Raw genomic sequence first — 15,671 nt, 5'->3', positions numbered from 1 at the left:
ACTAATCTGCACAAGATTTAAGATTATTTTGATAAGTGAGACAGCATCTTATATAACATTATTACAAATAAATACTATTTGATGCGGAACAGTGTTTTTTGCCCTTTTTTTGCCTGATACAAAAGTAGAAGTGTGTGTGGGAGAGTGATGGAGAGAGAGAGAGAGATGGGCAATTCAAGTAAAATAGCCTAAAGCTAGCTAATGATAGATGTACATGGCCATTAGTGTCCTGACTAATGCATGTTGGTACCCTGGTTTCACCTTAGTGGCTCTTCTACAAACCTCTGTGGCTTGTCGTGGCTCACAAAAAGCTAGTTTCCTTTTTTTGAAATGGCACTACTTTGGGACTCTCAGCATTCTTCTTCTTCCTTATTTTTATTCTTCTTATGAAATAATACATATTGAACACGGGAATGTGCACAAATTATCAGTCATTGCTGTGACATTGGAAAAGGGGTTCTGCTTCTTCCTACTTCTTTTCGGACATCTTGAATTGCGAAGCTGTAAACACGAGATGTACTTCAGTGTAACTGCGCGTTCGAAATAAGCGCTTATCTTCTTCACATTCTCATTGTTCCTTGCTTTTGCGCCCTCGTGTGGCGCTTGTGAACACGGCATCACTCCACAGTGACCTCTACTAGCTTGTCTGCTGCTCAGCCTCTGTGCACAAATGTGTTTTTTTCCCCCCTTAAGCTGAAACGTGATCCAGCAAGGTTTAGAATAGATTGGCATCGATTCGTTCCATGGCGGGTGGCTAAATGGGGGTTTTAGAGAGAATATGGGCTTGAAGCAGAAAGGCCCACTAAAGTGTCGTGCACCCTTGCAGGAACTTTTGAATTGAGCCTTTATACATCCATCAAATAATTTGCACCTAATATAATTATATACTTAAAAAGGCATACCTAGGCATAAGAAAGTAGTACAATAAAGAAAAATACATTATTAATACAAATGAATACAAATATTTAAATAGTGTCATGCGGGGGACTTATACAACCACAGTAGTAAATATTTTGTTGCATTTTTTCAAAAGCCTGAGTTATAAAGAATAATTTGTAAAAAATTATTTTATTTTGACTTTATTACAAATCAGACACCTAATTTGATTGAGTTTTAATTACTTCCACATAATTATTATTAAACCTTATAACTCATACAATGGAATGGTATGTCTTATTTTACATTATAAATGACAGTCCATCCAGTTTCTTGTGCATAAATGTGTGCTTCCCAGACAAAGCTGCATGCGCCTGTCTGATGGCCTCTGCATGGTTGCCGTGGGAACAGCAGGGTGACATCACTGCAGTGAGGTGACATCATTGCTAGACAGTGACTCATAATGTGTGAGTGAGCGTGCTAACGTAACATAAGGTGGGCAGAGAGACCCTTAACGGCGTTTCAACATCCATGTGTTTTAATCCATGTAACAAAAATAATTACATTATCTTTTTTTTTTCGTTTCTAACCATATTGAAAACAAACAAGCATCTGATGATGAGACGTGTAGACATTTGACAAGAGATGTCCAAGTGCAGGTGTATATTGCACGGCTGAGCACAAATGATTCCCAGTCCTAAACATAAATAAACATCATATTTCATAAGCATTTCTGGTCATAGTGCATGATGCATCCTGTTATTGGTAGCTCTGTGTGACCCCCAAAAACCACCCACAACAAGGCCATCTTTGGCAATTAAATGTTGATGTTTCTCTATGGGGTTTTGTACTATAGAGGCCCCACACATTTAAATATGATCTTTTCTCCGGAGTTTTGAGCTAGAGTCTTAACACTAATTATAAGACAAGGGAAAAAAGTGCCCTTTTGTTTTTTTGAGAGGAAACTGAATGTTTCTTCTTTGTGGGTTCAAGTGGTGCTGATGAGGGCTGCCCCCCCACCACCACCGCCGCCGCCACCCCTTCTAATCCGCAAAGGGGCCACTCTGAGGGATTATTTAACAAATCAGCAGAAATCTAACAAAACTAGGGTACCACGGTGCACTTTCTGGATGCACGTTTATTGCAGTAGTTTACTCGCTCACAAAACAAACATGCCGTCCACATTTTGTTGCATGTGATGCACACAGAGCCACTTTTGGGGTTTATTTTGCTTTGCCAAAAATAACTGCTGTTTGTCTCTCATGCGAAAATGATCCGAATATCGCTGGTAAACCAAGTTTATTTGGTTAAACATAGAAAGAAATGTCTGTTACTGATTTATTTGTTCAGGGAGAGTCATGACTGATCATCGGTATACCAACAAAAGAAAACTCCAGGACTGTATACTACTGCAATAAGTCATCTTGACGTGCGGCTTCCGTCCACTGTGTGGCGCTGTGAGTCACATCTCTGTATCCCCTCACGAGCAGCTGTCCTGTCCTAAAACCATGACTTATCTATGGCAGGATTTATTTTGAAGAATAGCAGGCCACGGTGAACAAAACGACACATCCCATACATAAGACATCACACACGCGCGCACACACACACACACACACACACACACACACACACACACACACACACACTCTGTGTACCAGCAGACCACAAAAGCAAGTTGAAGAATAATAATACTGTGTGACCGTTTGCAGACACACATATTTGTACAAAGCTGAACTAGCTCTTGTAACACAAATGATGCAAATACAAAACACTTGCAAAAGTCTCCAGCACACACACACACACTTTCTCTCTCAAACACACACACACACACACACACACATTGTAGCTGTGTTGTCTTATGAAAGTAGTTCTAAGCTAGAAGTACATTTTACATTTGTTTATAGTCATCATAAATACCATTGTTAAATGTACATATAATATTATAGTAATTACATTATCAAACATAAGAGGCCATCATTGAGGAGGAAGAGGAGGAGGAGGAGGAGAGACAAATTCCTGCTGCTCTTGAGGACTATTTAGATAGTCGGACATTTGCAAGCCGTGTATTTCAAGCATGCATGCTGATCATACGTACATGCACGTCAGGGTTCCCTCTTTAACCTTTTGCTATTTTTCCCCCCACATTGATTTTTTTTTCTTTCAGATCAGAGCGGAGTTGAACAAAGTTGCTCTCCCTGCATCTTTTATCAAAGTGCTTCCTCTCTGGCATTTCAGCAGAGGAAGAAAAACAACAAAACGAGCGGAAAAGCGGACGGAGCGTTGAAACCACGATAAATCATGGAGGCAGCTTTGGCCTTTGCAGGTAACGTTAGATAACATGGTTATACCGTTACTGTTGCTTTTAGGCGCACTTTAGACTGCTAAGGTGGCCTCCTCCGCGCTGAAAACATTTCTAGCGCCGTAATATTGCAATATTAACATGAACAGGCTGTTTTCTCAAGTTATCGACATATTTTTTGTCACATGTTGTGGTTACACGAGGTTGGTAAATGCTTCAGATGGCCTATTTGAGTGAAACGAGTCAACGTGTAAACGCTTTTGAGCTGAAGGTGGAAGGAAATAGAAAATAGCAACAACAACAGATTGCGAACAATGACGTTTAAGCCACTATAATGGCCAAATAATGTAAACGTCACGGCTATCGTGCCAGAGATTTCAAATTGTTGCAGTACTTTGATGACATAATGAACGTTTAATGAAGTTTGGCTTTAAGCCTGCCTGCCGACGTCATGTTCTAATCTATTTGGAAACGCTCTTCAAAGTGGGAGGGGATTTGACTGATTCCGCTCCAACATACACACACTTCACTTTTATCCTCCTTTTCCTATCAGAAGCAACAGTGGATGCGCTGGTTTTTCTAAATAGTCCATGATTTACATGAACCTCATGTTCGCTGTATTGAGAAATTACCGCTGGGAAAGAGATTCTCGTCCTCGTCCTCCACAACCCAGAAGCCCGTCCTCTAATACACCCCCCGGTTTCCTCTCTTTCCCCCTCATACTCCCCCACCGCCACCGCAGGCCGTCTACTTCTGCATATCGCACTGCAGCAGTAAGACGATGGAGGGGTCTGACTTGGCGGCCTCCTTAAACTCCTCCAGGGAGATCTCATCGTTGTGGTCTTTGTCCATCTTGGAGAAGATCTTGTCCACGCGCTGCTGCGGGGTCAGGCCGTCCTCGTTCATGCGCATCATGATCACCGTGCCGACCATTTTGTAGATAGCCTACGGGGGGAGGGGGGAGAGAACAGACGTCTTGATGCCACCTGCGCCACCCTGGGGAACCCCTCTCCATTCAACCGATGTCGACGGTCGTCATACAATAAATACTTTAATTATAGCTTTAGTAATGATTTGGAGTGCATGAGAAATTGGATCGTGAAAAAACCTGGCAACACATGGACGTTTATGAACAGGTATATTGCACAACACAGCAGCAACAGAACCAATGTTGCAATAGCGGTGAGGATGAATAGCACTGACGAGTTCATTCTAAACAACAGCATGGTAAATGTCAGACGCATGAGTTTCACACCGAGAGCTGGGCAGCAACATTTTAACGCGCATGCAGAGGTAGACAAAGCTGCTGGATGCTGACCACTCATGATACTTCAAATGCAGTCACTGCCATCTGGTGGCGTCATAGAGAAGTGTACTCGGATATATTAGCTGTTGATGTTTTTGTTACCCGGTGCTAGGCATGCGCCAGTTACCGGTTTCACGGTACAAGTATACCACGGTATGAAAGAGTCACGCTTTCAAATCACTAATATTGTCCGTCATACCGTTGGCGCGGTATTGGAGAAAGTGGAGGTCCAGAGAGGCCGCCGTGTGGAAGTATCTGTGTGTCCTGTGTTATTCTTTGCACGTGGAACCGGGCTTCGATGTGCTGGAACCACGGACGTGAGCCGTGTTGCCAGAAGTCGGGCATCTTAACCGATGCGGCACAGACAGCACTGACGTTAGCTGCCTCGTTGGCGTCAGGCGGCGTCGGTGTGATGAGATGTGTGCCCTAGTTTGGCATCCCGTAGAGTGTGGAGTTATGGGCGCCACTGCCTCGACTCCATTCCTTTGTAATGGAACCTGCGCGACTGTCACGTGTCACCATCCAGCCCAAATTTTCAACTTTGCATTGCTGTCGCCCAGACGAGGACCAATCAGCAGGAGTTTCATTGATCGACCAATGAGCGGACAGGATGCTAATCAGTACGCTATACTTGCCGTGTCAGATTTCCCGGAGTTACTTGACATTTCTAAAAAAGGAACATAGAGATGTGCAGGAAAAAGCAGTGGCTTGGGAACTCGTTGGCGCCAGAGTACCTGCAAACTTGCAAATAAATAGAAACTCAGCAAATTCATCATCCAACATCTCCAAAACACTTGTGGAGAAGTTGTGACCTGCACAATCACCACGCTATGAAATAATAATGTAACATTACAAGTCTGTAACTTCTTGAGCCACTGTGATCGGCTGGTGACAAGTCCGGGGTGTACCCCGCCTCTCGCCCAGAGTCAGCTGGGATAGGCTCCAGCATACCCCCAAGACCCTAATGAGGATAAGCGGCATAGAAAAAGGCTGGATGGATGGAACTTCTTCAGCACTGATAGCATTATTTGCTTTTTGTGCGTTTCGATTTTTTATTGATTTTTTTAGCAAACAAAATATTTATGGCCTTGTGACCTTGTGAGTCGCAGGATCAGCCACGGTCGACTGCGTTGAGAACTACATTTTATTTTGCTATTTATTTAGAAACAATATTTTATTGTTTAAAAATGACATGTTTTAAGGCTGTAATTGTAATCCCGTGAAAGCGTGATATTTTTGCCCACGGTTATCAGAGCGGCCCATGTCTACCTGCCGCCAATTAGATCCTGCTTTTGTAGACTCCCAGTTTCTGCACAAATGCATGAAATCCAGACACGGACCCATACCTCGATGATCTCCAGCATCTCCATGCGTGTGATCTTGCCGTCGCCGTCCAAGTCGTACATGTTAAAGGCCCAATTGAGTTTCTGCTCAAAGCTTCCCCTGGAGGTGATGGACAGGGCGCAGATGAACTCCCTGAAGTCGATGGTGCCGTCGCCGTTCTTGTCAAACGTCCGGAAAGCGTGTTGGGCAAACTTGGAGGCGTCGCCATATGGGAAAAACTGGAAAATAGAAACATAAGACTCAGCATAAACGGAGGGGAAAAAGCCACGATGGCGGACTGGATTGTGATTAGTCACAGTAAACGACCCGGCCGATAATGTTCCAGCTGAGTCATTGATATTTACATAACTGTGACAAAAAGTACAATTTCACCTGTCGGCAATGCAAATGATCATGGCATCTTTCTGTAACCTCCTCCTCCACAAAATCAGAGTTGGCAACCCAGGCCTGACCTTGACGTAGAGCTGCTGAAACTCCTCCAGATTGAGGATGCCGGACGGGCAGTCTTTGAGGAAGCCTTTGTACCACTGCTTGAGCTCGGCCTCGTTGAATTCCGTGTTCTTGGTCAGGTCGTCCAGGACCTCCGGGGCCAGCTTGCTGTTGTGTTTCCCCATGATGCCTCACCTCTCTAGAGGGTAGAGGCAGGGAGATGGGGATCAGTACAGGTGAGAGGGTGCTTCCGAAGCTCCCTGAGGACGGCCACAAACAGGAATCCACAGTACACGCGCAGGAGCACATGTAAAGCCGAGCTGTGTACTAGCGTTAGCTTGTCTACTAATTTAGTCTGATTAACCTTGATGTCATCTTTCTACTTCTGAACCGCTGCACACAAAAGGGTGAAATTTAGTCAAAACACGCACCCCTACGGTGTTGGCTGTGCTATTATTTTTCTGACAAACACACCACATGGTGGCGCTCTGATTAAAACCACAAAGTTTCGCACTCAGTTCAATACGCTCTCCAAAACATCCGCTGTAACTTTAGTGTGTTCAGCCGTATCACCACCAAATTTGGTACACACCTTTGGGCAACTGACAAGCACGTGTGTAAAGATTGGTTGAGCAAAACTGGTTGAAAAACGTCTTTGCAAGGGCAGCTTAGCAACTAATTGTCCATAAGTCATTGTCCGTTTGTCTAATGCCTATAAACTATCTGTATTACATGACTGCTAGCTTGTCTTCCGAAGCATTTCAATCACAACCTATAGAGCGCGCCATAAATATCATTAACGGGATCACGTGACATAAAGTCAAACTCAAATGGACTATATGTCATAAATGTAAACTGTAAATCGCATTCCCAATCATATAATTGAATCGCTATACCAATACCTTCATCTTCCCCTACAATTAGGAACATTTCCTGTCAATCTGATTGATTGATTGCCAGTTGAAGTCTGATTGCTGTAACAACTTTTATGATATAGTATCATAAAAAAAACTGGAGGACGGCCTGTGGGATACACTATTGTCGTGGACCACCACACATTTCTCGACATTTAAGCGTTGTATTGAGAAGATGCTGAATAAGCCAGTAACCTGCACTCACACATACACATTCATATTCCCATGACTCTGGACCACTGCAGTGCCTTGGTGACGCCATCCATGAGTCATAGCCCCCCCGTCTGACAGCTTTCACACTTCCACACCAGGACACGCGAGCCTCCCCTAAAACTGTACATTCCAGGAGCTTTGTTGCTGAGATATCCTCCTGCTTGTGCGCTCCATGGTCATTTGTGTCCGCACACCACCCACTGCAGGAGGGGGTCACAACAGAAGGAAGATGCATGAAGACAATAAGCAGTCAGGGACACTGTGACTTTAACATACTTTGAAAAGGTTATCTGTGATCTGAAATGGCTAAGAAATGCAGCAACCGATGCCTCCGGATTGTGGAGGGCTTCATCGCCGTGGTAGAATTCTAATGTTTCTTGGCCACCAACTGAGACAAATGAGATTCATCCCCTCGGTTAGGGAACCAAATGCGGCACATAATAAGCGCTTCCTCTGCGTGGCGGCGAGACGCTCCAGTAGCCAGGCGAGGCAAAACACATCAGGAACCAATCCCATTTGCGGGAATCAAAATAAACACTGCTTGTGACGGCACAAGAGGGAGGGGGTGGGGGGGCAACGTCAAGTTCATGAAGATTATTCCCTGGATGGTCTCTGCCAGAATCTTCAAAGAGGAAGACGATCCATCTCCTCTGGATTTATCAAGGAAGCGGGTTTGGACCCTCAGGTTGTACAATCATTAACATTTTTTAAAGAATGTGATGTCACATAAAAATGCAAGACATCATACCGTAAACCGTGGTCAGCATCCACCAGCTTTAGCTCCCCTCTGTATGCGCTTTAAAATGCTGCTCGCACTACTCAACTGTTAGTGTGAAACTCACGCGTGACACCTGCTGTATTGTTGTTTGCAGTGAACCCATTAGTGGTGTTGATACTGGCTCAGCAGTCTGCTCTTTACCACTATTACAACATCGGTTGTGTTGCTGCTGCGCCGTGCAATATACTTATTCTTACAGAGAGAGAGCGAGAGATACGCTTTCCTATGCACTCCCAATCATTACTTTACTCCCAACATTTACTTGTGCATACGTTTTCAAATTATCGCCTGCTTCCAATTGATCCCCCCCCCACCCCCTTGCTGTTTATGTAAATCAATGCCTCCGGCTGTAGTTTGGCAATTTACATTTCTATTTAAGTCACACAAAACGTGCAGGAGAACAAACCACTGCCATGTGTGACATCATGCAGGCAATCAACCTTTAGCAAAGGATTACCTGCCAGTGTTTTGCTTTTTCTTTGGCTTTCTGTGGCCTTTTTGCAGCTCTTTATTTCAAAAGAAGCACCAGCCTCAACAAGCGGCGTGAACTTACTCCCATTCGCACCGCAAAGGTTTTAAAATGGTGACAGTTTGACCCTGGAACAGGTTATCATGCTTTCCAATCGTGTTTTTTTCTTTCATGTCTTTTAGCATTCTCGGCTTTAACTCAAGTGTGTCTATATGAGGCTACGCTCACACCGCAGGGTATGATGTCCAGTTCCGATTTTTTGTTGTGGTTGTTCACATTATCCAAAAACAAACAAACGCGTCTTGTAAATGTGAACGCGATGCGTCCGGGAAGTGACGCACATGCGCAAAACATGACGTCACGCTCAACGTAGCCCCAGTTTGTGCTCTCTCAAGGATTTTGTGCAACGGGAGTCAATATTTCCTTCACCAAATAATTCCACGTAGGAGATTAAGACGAACGAGGGCTAAGACCTTTGGCCATGGCAGTTCACGGAGAGCTTGCGGCGACGTGTGTTCCAAGGCGCGTGTGGATGGATGTCAGAGCCAGGAGCCGTGGGATATTGACGTGAGGCGTACGTTCTTGAAAACCATTTTCCAGACAACAAGAAGACGTTTTGCTTACATCTGTCAGTCCCTTTATAAGCCTCGCATGGTAAAACACGCCTTTCCATGACCTTGGGGGACATATGCGACCTCAGCATTCAGACTGCAGTCCATTTGATACATATCACATACGAACACGGCCTGAGTTGCATTTGCAAAAATCTGAATTGTACTGTTCACACTTATATGAACAAATCATATACGGGTCACATATGAGCAACCTGCAGCGTGAACGTAGCCCTCGTCCAGTCTTGGCGTTCAGGTGCTGCGCTCAGAAAGAAAACCAACACTTCTCCAGGAATCACTCCCGATGTCTGTTTTTTTCCACTGGCTTTTAGTGCTTTATTTCCAGTTTTTGCCTGTCGTGTGACCACTTGATTTGATTACCACTTCATTAAAAGGCACGGCAGCGGAGAATCAAATCCCAAGAAATGTGCATTAATGGGTCATATTTCGGTAGCTTGAATTCGTTCATTTTAATAAACAAAGTCTGGTTGCCAACTCATTCGCATGGCATCAAAGGATTTAGTTGGCGTGGCAACAAGCTGCTGCTGTGCTGGGCGGTGATTTGACAGCGTCACGCTCGCTCACGCCCACTGGCCACTTCATTAGGAACACCTGTAGCTGCGATCCAGTGCGAGAGATGTATCACTTTCTATGTCGTCATGTGAGTCGTTGTTGGTTGTAGCGCGCTGCGGTGTCATGACGCAAAAAGAGGACAAAAAAGAAAATATGTTAGGATGTCTGAATGTGAAATCCCACCAATGTGTGTGTGTGTGTGGGGGGGGGTGACAGCTTGTGAAAAGATGACGAACACGATGGACTGATGCAAGGAGGCATCGGGAAGTAAATTCTAGCAACAGGCGTTGGACAAGTGAGGGGAGCCTTAACTAACACATGTTCACTCTCTCATTCCAGCTGTCACACTGCTAGTAAACACAAATAATCAGAGCTGTGAAATGTGTGGGAGACTGTTAATGCGTCACTCCCTGGCTGGCTAAGCTGATTGGACATGCTGCTCAAACATCACACACTTCTGATGGATGCTATCTCATGACGTGATTGAGACTTTGCGGTTAATTGAATAGGAGTATTGACGGTAATAGTTAAATAAAGCTAGCTACATTAACGCCGTATGTCTCATACAAAAGCCAGTGTAAGAGGACGCAAACAAGGTCACAAGGCAGAAGGTGCGCCTACACACTCATTATTATGACACTCAGCCTTTAACTGGAGGCAGCCAAGAGCTGTCCCTGTGACTGAAAATGATTAGCTGGCTAAAGCTGAAATTGAGTTGGAAAGCGGGCGCAAAAAACATGCTGTGTATCCCGTGTGTGGCCGTTTGTGTGTTTGTGTTGGCAATAACCTTTGTGCAAATGGAAAAAGTACAATGGACTGACAGAGGAACAATCAATAGGATGCCAGTCAAATACCAGGCCCAGCCATGATCATCTACAATTGTCTGTAAATGAATGGACGCTCACCGCAGTGTGCAACAGCAACAGTGTGTTGTCAAGACAACACACTGTTGCTGCCAAAAGGCAGTAGAGCAAGAAATGATGGATTAGCCAGTCGAGACGAGCACTTTCCCAACTGGGTCCGGTCCAGTCCACTTTCTGCTGTCTGGGTTTTATCGAGAGCAAATCCCGGCCGCTTTGTCTGTCATTCAGCACACATCACCATGAACTGTGAACGTGTACGAGCAGGACACCACGCTGTTTCTGCACTGATAGACGCCGTGTTTATTTTTGTATCCCAGCAGTTACTCTCATATCACACAAGCGCTGGGAAAACACCAGTGAATGTTTGAAACCAGTCAATGCTAGAGTCTTGCACAAAAGGCTCGCCTGTCGTGCGAGACGTCGGCCACTATTAGCCGCAACAGCGCTGCTTTCCTTTACTAGTAGCAGCAGGACTAGTAATAGTGATGTTTGCCTGAATGGTAACATGTAAGAGCTAACCTTCCTTGATGTTTCCTGCCACGCTTTGACTACGGTGCTGTTGTTGCATTACTAGTAATATTTGCTTACCGTCAATTTGAAGAAATCTCAGGGTCAGAGCAGAGCGGAGGTGGTTCTGAGCCAGTTTCAGATCCTTGGTGGCAAATATTCCCACACGAAAGCATATCTCATCCAGTCTAGGCTAAAAAAACATCCACTCCCGAGGCGTGAAAGTTGCAGGGATGCTCATTTTTCCTGCCTGGGGAACCTCCATCCACTTTTTGGTTTAGGTGATGCCGTGTGGCAATATTTACAGTAAACGTATTATTTTTAGGGCTGTCAAATTATTCAAAATTTAGATCAAATTAATCATAGTTTACAAATTAATAATGATTAATCACCTTTTGCAACTATGTATAAAATATGCCCTTTTTCTGTATTTTTCTTAACAAACAGGACATAATTAGCATCTTTTATCAACTGCAAATTTAAACCAAGCTAAAAGATAGCACACACGCCTGAAAAGCTCTCTTTCATAGTAGGAGAACATTTGAATCACACTTTAATGGTGTTATTATGAGCAATGAGAGGTTGCGTTCAAAGACACCATGTCATTTTCTAAGGTGAATTCAGGGTTTTGAGTGTAGGTGTATTTCCTGGATTTCCCAGCATACTTAAATGCAGCAAAATGTACTTCCACAGTAAGAGTCAGTGATAAGAATATCCACTTCCTGTTTTTCTTTGCCTTTCTGTTTATTTAGACCACACATACACGCATAATAAAGACCTTGTTGTGATGTTCCGAGTGTCCCTGAATGCACCTCGCTGTCGTCTCGTGACCGAGGAGGACAAGAGACGCGTTTGTGAGTTGGAGATGCATGTATGGTGTTGCTGTTGATGTGTTCAAGTCAGAATAAACCTGTAAAAGAGTGGCAGACTCTGTGGGGACACCATTGTGCCCACTGTGCCCTCATAACAGGGAGGGGTGGCTTGGCATGGTGCACATCAAACGTCCTGTTTCTATGGCAGCCAATTTAAGCAACAACTTAAATGGGTCCGAATTATTGTGCGTCCTCTCTCTTATAAGTTATGCGGAGTAGCAATGACATAACATAAACCAATCAGCACAAACATGGATTGATCAAACTCTACATGAAAAAAAAAAATCTATATTTTGACGTCTTTTAAATTTCTTTGTTCCATTGTATACCAAACTCTCGAGAGGCTCTACCGTTTCCACCAAGCAGCGCCGTCCAGCATTCCTTTATCGTCCACTTATCAGAGGGCTCACAAACACATCGATAGAATGTGCTTCCACACAAGAACGCACACAAACACACCTTATTCCAGCATCTGTCTCCCTGTGTAATAAAGCATGTGACACAAGACAAAGATTCAATCATTGGAGGGGCACACACATGCGCCTCACACACCGACGCACACACCGACTGAGCCTGAGATGCGTGAGACAGATGTGTGGCGTATGCCAGGCCGCACACTGAAGACAGATGGAGATAAAGAGACAGACGTAGTAAAAATGCAGGACACCTGAGGTTGTTGTAGTAGCATCATTTGTGCCATAGGGGAAAAACACACACACACACACACACACACACACACACACACACATAGGAAAGTCCCATATCGCTGTATAGAATATGGATCAATGGGTATTTCCAAAGCACAGGAAGTGGCCATCATCGTGTGTCAGTTCGAGGTGACGAGGGGAATTACCACAGCATTGCTTTAGGAAATGACCTGCGACTAACTGTGTATGTGCCAAACACCTGCACCACATTTCTGCATCGGGAATTATTGGGATTGGTGGCCCAGGTGAGCTTCAAATGCCAATTTTTGTTTGCATGTTTGCATAGTTTACATAAACGTGTCACAATATACAAGTACATCCGGGTCGTACACTCATTTTGCAACAGTGTTTTTGGAGTGGTTTCAGATTAAGGATCATCCACTTAAACGCCACACCTCAAATATAGACATTATGGTGTTTTGGTGCCGCTTGACAAACAAAGTACCTTTAAAGTACAAGATACATGTGCAGAATTCAAATGTGCAAAATGCAAAATACCATATTTCCTGAAATAGTAGCATGCTGGATGCTTGAATAAACACCACACCTTAAACATACGCTACATTTGTGGGTTTTCTGCACCACAAGGCTGTGCCATGACACCTGATTCCGTGAGTTAGACAAATAGGCAATGAAGAGAATACCGTATTTCCTCAAACGCCAAGCCAGAATTCATCCACTTAAATGTCGCACCTCATATGTTTTTTTTTTGTTTCCTGTCCTGTGGTATCTGATAGCACCATGTGTCACAGTAGACGCCATCCCCACAACGCCTGCAGAGCAGACACGGCATCTGTAAAGCGGAAGTTACCCGTGGAGATGAAATAAAAGCATTCCAATGCAAATTGAACTGAAAGTAGTTGGGGACGCAAAAAACTGTGGCTGCAGTTGCATTTGATTAGAAGACTTTGGAATCCCGCACCGTAATGTGCACTCTTTGGCTGTGATGCAGTGAGACCTCCTACACCGACGTGTTGCGGGCATGAGACCGATCAATGAACACTACAGCATACCATACTATCCATACAGACCCAGCCAGGCACGTGCACGTACATACACATTTCCATAACACCAAAGCTCATCTGATGTGACCTTTTGATGCACGGCTGCATGAAGGCTACCAGTCATATGCTCACACACACGCACGCACGATACATTCCCAAGCTATTGATCCTCAGAAGACTGACTGGACAGTAGATCACTCCTTACACTGCGTTGAAATGACTTTGAATGCAACACAAACAGCACACATGCACCAACGTGCTCAACGTATGCTCGTGTATGATAAACAGCTGCAGCCTTGTTTTGTTGAAAAGTGTATGTTTGCGGCGCATGAAGGGCATGCTGTCATCACTGGCTGCGTGTTCAGATCAATGCAGAGGCAGAAAACAGTGCAGAGGTGCATCACACACACACACACACACACACACACACACACACACACACGCACGCAGCACACCCTGCATGGTCACACATTTGATGCACCTTAAGTGTCCTTGAACTATCACCTGTCTGTTCCATGTTGTGCAGTCACTAGATATTGCGACAGTTAGTAAATAAAGGGAGTACCACAGAGGGGAAATAGCCAAAAAGGAAAAAGGTGCCCTCTACTCACCTGCTATTTTTTGGGAAAAAATGATTATGCTCCTTTTGGGTTTTTCTGTTTGTCTTTGGTTATTCTCGAGACAGCCTTTCTGCTCCAAAACTGGTGTAAAATAGAGCTTTTCCTTCTTAACGCAGCACTCTGAGTGTGGAAGAAGATGAATGAACCGCTGCGTCTCCCTTGCCAACACATAAGCGCCAACTTGTCCTCCCTCGCGCCACCATTGGCTGTGGCGCTGAAGGGAGGCGGGGCTCTTTCGCCTGACTGGCTCCACGTCTCTGTCAATCGCACGACTGATTTCTGGCGGCGCGCGCCTCGTGCCCTCGCGTCCTCTGGCAGTGGGGAGGGAAGAAGGGGGGCGGGGTCAGGCTTCAAAGATGGTTAACATGTCCCATTGAAATCTCACTTCAGTGTTTATTTAGAGTTTAAAAAGATAAGCTGTGAATGATTGAGTCATTTTTGAGGTTTCTCTCACCGGCCATACCCACATTTATTCCATATTATTAATATATAATATAATATAATATTACATATTTCATCTAGACACTAAATGTTACAGAGACAAAGGACATTGTCACTTTATGTCCTCCAGAAAAAGGGGAAAGAAAGTCCAAACGGCAGGTCCAAATATTACTAAAAGAACAAAAATGTGCTTAAAAATAGTTTGGACTTTGATGAAGGTACCGTCGGAAATAATTGACTTTACATGGTAATTTCACTGAAAAAAATATACAAATGTCGTTTTCTTCCAACATTTTTAAAAACATTTTAGCATCATTGATTTGTTCCAGACGGTCTGACTCTAACCGAAGCGGACGCTAACCAAATAAATTTTTCCCATAATGTAAATCCAATTAATCTTCCAGAAATCCAAAAATGTGAACAAAAATGCAGGAAACAATTGAAAAGGCACATAAATACATACATATGATGAATGAAATGGATACATGAACATTGCAGGTTGCTTTCACCTTCATTGAAGATGTGATGTTTGATGTGACTGTCCCCAAAGACACGAGTGGCAGCGAGATCAACCCCCACCACCTTCCAGTTTTGACATGAGTTGTTTCTTGCATTCGATAGTGTTTCTCACCTTAATGCTGTAACCCAAAGAAAGTTGCAAGTGCCAGCATTTTGATAAGGAAGGCGAGAAGATTTTCATTGCATGGTATAACTGCTGTTTTACTATGCACATGACAATAAAACTCTCTTGAATCTTGAGAAACACGACTGAACTGAAGAAGTAACTCATGGCAAAACAGGAAGATGGCGTCTGTGTGGTGTCTCGCTGCCACAAGACGTAC

General features: G+C 44.2%; 1 protein-coding gene across 2 annotated transcripts; it reads right to left on the bottom strand.

Moving 5' to 3' along the window:
• Window positions 1–1,392: 1,392 nt before the first annotated feature.
• On the bottom strand, window positions 1,393–14,565 carry LOC129172868 (hippocalcin-like protein 4). Of its 2 annotated transcripts, none has more exons than XM_054763027.1 (4): window positions 14,380–14,565; window positions 6,281–6,456; window positions 5,831–6,046; window positions 1,393–4,123 (listed from the first exon to the last, which is right to left on the bottom strand). In XM_054763027.1, exons 2-4 carry the CDS (start codon window positions 6,440–6,442, stop codon window positions 3,926–3,928), a joined length of 576 nt encoding a protein of 191 aa, XP_054619002.1. In that variant the 5' UTR covers window positions 6,443–6,456; window positions 14,380–14,565; the 3' UTR covers window positions 1,393–3,925. The 2 variants fall into 2 exon arrangements, with proteins under 2 accessions (XP_054619002.1, XP_054619003.1); XM_054763028.1 differs by lacking the exon at window positions 14,380–14,565 and adding an exon at window positions 7,377–8,462.
• Window positions 14,566–15,671: the final 1,106 nt, after the last annotated feature.

The sequence above is a fragment of the Dunckerocampus dactyliophorus genome, chromosome 20 (assembly GCF_027744805.1).
Source record: "Dunckerocampus dactyliophorus isolate RoL2022-P2 chromosome 20, RoL_Ddac_1.1, whole genome shotgun sequence".
NCBI lineage: Eukaryota > Metazoa > Chordata > Actinopteri > Syngnathiformes > Syngnathidae > Dunckerocampus > Dunckerocampus dactyliophorus.
The sequence above is the reverse complement of the archived record's forward strand: the minus strand, read 5'-3'. Positions and strand labels throughout refer to the sequence as shown.